This window comes from Geotrypetes seraphini, chromosome 2 (assembly GCF_902459505.1).
Source record: "Geotrypetes seraphini chromosome 2, aGeoSer1.1, whole genome shotgun sequence".
In the NCBI taxonomy this organism is placed as follows: domain Eukaryota; kingdom Metazoa; phylum Chordata; class Amphibia; order Gymnophiona; family Dermophiidae; genus Geotrypetes; species Geotrypetes seraphini.
The window spans coordinates 197,386,934-197,392,933 of record NC_047085.1 but is presented as its reverse complement, the minus strand read 5'-3'; the positions used below and the strand labels follow the sequence as shown (position 1 = coordinate 197,392,933).

The 6,000-nt window shown below is 43.4% G+C and overlaps 1 protein-coding gene across 8 annotated transcripts in view; it reads left to right on the top strand.

The window, feature by feature from the left end:
- Positions 1–2,268: 2,268 nt before the first annotated feature.
- The window catches only part of PHACTR1 (phosphatase and actin regulator 1), a 281,124-nt gene continuing 277,392 nt past the window's right edge, over positions 2,269–6,000 (top strand). The window contains exons 1-2 of one of the 8 annotated variants that reach the window (XM_033934650.1): positions 3,404–3,478; positions 4,503–4,620. Coding sequence is in view for 5 of the 8 variants with exons in the window: in XM_033934653.1 (XP_033790544.1) it covers positions 2,511–2,643 (133 nt within the window). In the remaining 3 variants the exon portion in view is untranslated. Of the gene's footprint in view, positions 2,644–2,747; positions 3,023–3,354; positions 3,479–4,502; positions 4,621–6,000 lie in introns of those variants that run through there. The other 7 variants (XM_033934653.1, XM_033934652.1, XM_033934647.1 and 4 more) reach the window with 7 other exon arrangements.

The window sequence follows — 6,000 nt, the reverse complement described above, 5'->3', positions numbered from 1 at the left end:
CTAAAATCTGCTCATTGGCTGCCAAATCCTCACCAGATTATTTATAAAATAGCTATTCTCTCTTTTAAGTCTCAAAATACTAAAGAACCGTCCTTAATCCATAAACTTCTTATTCCTCACGAACCTCCTCGAATCTTAAGATCCTCCTCTCAGTATCTACTCCATATACCATCATTGAAAATAATTAGCACAGGTTGAGCTACTTCATTCCCTATTACAGCCCCCACGATATGGAATTCTCTACCTCTTCATATCAGGGTGGAAACAAATCTAGACAAATTTAAAGACTTACCTTTTCCACCATGCATTTGACTCTTAAAAAGATCTTGAATTATTGCCAGAGTTGCTCAATAATCTTGATTGTTTTCCCTCCCTTTTGTGGCTTACCTTCTATGCATCCTTTGCTTTTAATTTTGTAGTTCCCCCTTATTTCCTATTGTTTTCTTTGTATTGGTTAAATTTAGTTAAGTAGATATTCAATTGTTTTGTCTTCCCCTTTTTTTAATACAATTTGTAAAACGCTTAGAAGTTGTGATTTGCATATAATCAAAAGTTTTAATAAACTTGATTTGTTCATGCATGTGTCTATCTGTACGTGCATGTGATTTCTTTGTGTGTACATTTGATTAGTTTATTCCTGTGTATGTGTGTGTACATACCTGTGAGAGTGTGTGATTTGCTTGTTCATGTGTATAGCTCAGATTGTGTGTGTGTGACCTGTTTATGGTATATGCGTGTGATTTGTGTTGTGCTTGTGCATCTGTGTGTGTGACTGTGTGATTTATGCGCTCATGTGAGGTTGGTGTGATTTGTTCATGCATGTGTTCCATCTGTGAGTGTGTGTGATTTGTTTTTGATGTGTGTATCTTTGTGCGTGATTTGTTTGTGCCTGTGTATCTGTGTATGTACCTGTATGTAATGTGTTCGTTCACGTGTAAACCCGCCTGTATATTTGTGTGTATGTCTGTATATTTGAGTGTGCCTGATTTGTGTGTGTCTGTGAATGTGTGAGTTTTGTTTGTGTTGTGTGTATCTTTGTGTGTGATTTGTTTGTGCCTGTGTATCTGTGTACGTACCTGTATGTAATGTGTTCGTTCACATGTAAACCCGCCTGTATATTTGTGTGCATGTGAGTGTGCCTGATTTGTGTATGTGTCTGTGAATGTGTGAGTTTTGTTTGAGTTGTGTGTATCTTTGTGTGTGATTTGTTTGTATTGTGTGTATCTTTGTGTGTGATTTGTTTGTGCCTGTGTATCTGTGTATGTACCTGTATGTAATGTGTTCGTTCACGTGTAAACCCGCCTGTATATCTGTGTGCATGTGAGTGTGCCTGATTTGTGTGTGTCTGTGAATGTGTGAGTTTTGTTTGTGATGTGTATATCTTTGTGTGTGATTTGTTTGTGATGTGTGTATCTTTGTGCGTGATTTGTTTGTGCCAGTGTATCTGTGTATGTACCTGTATATAATGTGTTCGTTCACGTGTAAACCCGCCTGTATATTTGTATGTATGTGAGTGTGTCTGATTTGTGTGTGTCTGTGAATGTGTGAGTTTTGTTTCTGATGTGTATATCTTTTTGTGTGATTTATTTGTGTTGTGTGTTTCTTTGTGTGTGATTTGTTTGTGATGTGTGTATCTTTGTGTGTGATTTGTTTGTGTTGTGTGTATCTTTGTGTGTGATTTGTTTGTGATGTGTGTATCTTTGTGTGTGATTTGTTTGTGTTGTGTGTATCTTTGTGTGTGATTTGTTTGTGATGTGTGTATCTTTGTGGTGTGATTTGTTTGTGCTTGTGTATCTGTGTACGTACCTGTATGTAATGTGTTCGTTCATGTGTAAACCCGCCTGTATATTTGTATGTATGTGAGTGTGTCTGATTTGTGGGTCTGTGAATGTGTGAGTTTTGTTTGTGATGTGTATATCTTTGTGTGTGATTTGTTTGTGATGTGTGTATCTTTGTGCATGATTTGTTTGTGCCTGTGTATCTGTGTACTTACCTGTATGTAATGTGTTCGTTCACGTGTAAACCCGCCTGTATATTTGTGTGTATGTGAGTGTGTCTGATTTGTGTGTGTCTGTGAATGTGAGTTTTGTTTGTGATGTGTATATCTTTGTGTGTGATTTGTTTGTGATGTGTGTATCTTTGTGTGTGATGTTTGTGATGTGTGTATCTTTGTGCATGATTTGTTTGTGCCTGTGTATCTGTGTACATACCAGTATGTAATGGGTTCGTTCACGTGTAAACCCGCCTGTATATTTGTGTGTATGTGAGTGTGCCTGATTAGTGTGTGTGTCTGTGAATGGGTGAGTTTTGTTTGTGTTGTGTGTATCAGTATGGGTGTGTAGGTGGGTGGATGCACGGCACACCACACAGACTGCTGCAGCCCGGCACGATCTGCTTGCTGCCCCTCCCCCTTCTCGGCCGCCGGCTGCCGGTAGGGCTCGCTGCTGCTGCCCGGTGCCGGGGCGCGGAGAAGCCCAGGAGGGACCAGAAAGCTGTCTCCCTCGCTGAGAATGAAGCCGCTCAAGGAGCCCGCCGGCGGCAGCAGCAGCAGCAGCAACAACAACAACGTCTCCTTCGTGCTCCACTGCCATTTCGGCAAGGAGATCAAGCACATCTGCAGCAACTGTAGCCGCGGGGAGGACGGTGAGTGCCGGGACGGGGGGGAGGGGGGCGCTCTTGGCGAGTCAGGTGGGGGCCGGGAGGGGACTGATCCCGGCGCCCCACGCGCCAACTTTTGCGGCCGGCCTCGGGGCTGGAAAGTAGCCAATCGGCGCTGGGGACGCTGCTCCCCTCGTACCCCGGGGTCGCGCCCCGCCGGGACCTGACTTTTTAACAGGGTAGAGGGTCCCGTTCGTAAAAGGACGAGATTTGGAGGCCTGTGGTGTCCGCGCAAACAGCTGCACGGTTATCGATCGGGGGCTGGGGTGGGGGGAGAGGAATTGGCCTAACCCGCCCCCCCCCCTCCCCGGGACTGGTCGGTTGCAGTGAAAAATCTGGCCAGCGCATCCCGCGGGCCGTACGGGTAAGTTGTTAAGAGCCGCTGTGGAAAGGAAAACATTCCTTTTTTTTTTTTTTTTTTTTTGCTGCTCTCAGCAGTTCTGCAAAGCCAAAGGCTGGATGTGGCGGCGTAAATCTGTTCCAGCGGAACATCCTCTCCCAGATGTTGGCTCCGATTTTTTTTTTTTTTTTTTCATTGCCTTGCGTTTGACTTCAGATGTCAGCAGTCTCCTCGGTTTTTGAAGGTAGGATGAGGTTTCTGCAGAATCGAGCTGCTGTGGAGGCGAGGAACTCTTGGCCGTGCTCGCTTTGATTTACTTGGCGTCACCTGTAGGGGCCGCTGCGTGGAGAGGGGACAAAAATGGGGCGAATCTTGCGGTCCTGGCAGCGAAGGGGCCAATGTGTCGTTTCCGAATGACAGTTCCGCCGGGCGCGTTCGTGTGGGGTCAGGGTCCAGGAAAGCTGCTTTGGTTCACTGTCAGTAAGTGGCTTGCATTAAAAAAAAATAACAGAAATGGGCAGTTTTATTATTTAACTAGTTGGGTAGCAATTTTTTTTTTTTTTAACACACAAACGGAGCCTCACAGTACATTAGAGGTGTGCGTCTTCCTCTTTCCTGGGAGGGCAGTGCCCCCCCCCCCCCCCTTTGTGCATGCTATGGCGGTAATGAGCCTCACTCCTAAGCCAGAGTGTGTGGAGTATGATCTTGGTCTCTCAAATGTATTGCTAACTCTTTTCTTTACTGGATGTAATATGTATCCACCGCCCTATCAAGGTTTACTTGGAATTCGATTTTAATCTGACCCGTGACATCTAATAGGATGGGAAATATTTCCTTATGGGTTTTGCTTCTTTGTTGTTGTTTTTTTTTGTCACATCTTCTTGCATGTTATACATTGGAATAAACTGTGCATGTGTTTTATACTGTATGTGCATTCTGTATGAGCGGTGGTTGTGACATCTTGTTTGTGAAAAATAAGCAGATAAAATAGAGAGAGCAGGAGCTAAGCCATCCTATTAGCATAATTTATTCTCCAATTTGAGCCAGCTAAAGCCATTTGTCAAGTCAGTCTTCTAAGAGTAATTGGATTGGATAATAAATGGATTGTAGCTTTACCTCTAGGTATTTCTTGCTATTTAATTGGGGAGGGGGTGTTTAATACTGTTATTCATATGCTCTTATTGGTTTTATTTGATTTATTGTGGGGAAATATTATTTTTAATCTTCTTACTGAACTTCCACTCCTATTTATTCTGCTCTTTCTCCTTCCTCTTTGAGTTTTTCCTGAGGAAAGGTGGGTTACAAATGATAACTGGAGTTTTTTGTAGGTTGTTGCTCCTCGTGCAGGAGCTTTGCAGACCATACCTTTCTTTCCATTGCAATAAGAAAGAGATTGACTAGAGAATCTGTTATTGTGTCATCAATATATTAGAACACTGCTATAGATGATATTGCACTTCTTTATTTTGGTGTTCCAGTACATTCTCTTTTGGTTTTTTTTCAGTAAGACCCAGAGCAGGAGAGAAAACAGGAAATACTCTCCATGAGAAGGAGAATAACTCCAGATAACAAGCATATTTAGGAAGGGCCTTGAAGTAATTTATGGCCTGCTGAGCGAAAAGGTACCAAAAGTGAGGTTACAAATAATAGAGATAAAGAGGCTCATTTTCAGAAAAGATAGATGTCCAAAAGACAGGACGTCTTATTAGTCAAAACATCCAAGTGGGCATTCTCAAAACAGACTTTCTGGATGTCTTTCTGGTTGTTTTGTCTTGTGTGCCCAAATCTTAAGGGGGCATGTTAGAGGCGTGTTTTGGGCGAGCTTAGGACTTGGATGCTTGTCAGGCATATTCAAAAGGTCCAGGGCTTTTTTTAAAATATTTGGAGCTAGACCTTTTTTAAAAGCATCTAAATGCTAAAAGGCTGCCCAAACTGACCAGTTGACCTCTGGAGGGATTACTCCCCCAGTGGTCACTGACTCCCACCACCCAAAGATGATTAAAAATCACAGTACCTTCTAGCCCACTGTTTTTCAACCTTTTTACACCTATGGACCAGCAGAAATAAAATAATTATTCTGTGGACCGGCATCGGCCCGTGGACCAGCAGTTGAAGAACACTGGGCTAAGTCGTGGGCCAGACCCCGCCCATCTCTACCCAATCTCCACCCCAGACCCCGCCCCCATAATAGTACATGCACTTTGCACGTCTCGTGCCTCATCTGGAAGCCTTCCCTCTGACGTTGCAACATCAGAGAGAAGGCTTCCGGTTGTGGCGCAGGATGCCCATAGGAGCCACTGCCCGTGGCTTTGTGCACTGAATCAGTCAGGAAGAGGGAGCTGGCTCGAAGATAATGCCACATTGATCGCACCGTGGACCGGCGGTTGAAGAACACTGTTTTGGGCCTGATGCACGTGCTGGCCTTGTGGACCGGCACTGGTCCATGGACCGGTGGTTGAAGAACATTGTTCTAGCCTGTATTACGAGGGGATGATGAAAAGTTCTCAGCCTATGCAGCTTCAGATGTTAACACAGATATTTGAGCCCAGAGAACAGAGGTTACTAGAGTGAATTTCACATTAAAAGTTCCAGGTTTAGATGTCATCATATCTTGCTGATATTATATGGTGAGCCCTCAAAACCCTACTGTACCTTATTAAGATGACACCTGCAGACATAAGGGCTATTGTTGTGGTGTACAGTAAGTTTTGGGTGGGTTTTGGAAGGCTCACCATACAATACAAGCAAGATATAGTAGCATCTGTATCAGGGACTTTTAATGTGAAATTCACTACAGTACTTCTTAGAAGAGCCCCTCTGCTATGCTTAGCTGTCTGAACAGTTTACTAAGAAGGCTACCTAGAGGAAAACTTTTGTAGACGTATATACTGTATATTCGAGAATAGCCAAAAAGGTAGACGTATTAAGGACCAAAACGTCTACATAAGTCATTTAAAAAAAAATAAAATAAATAAAGATAGATGTCTTGCTGTTTTGAGAAT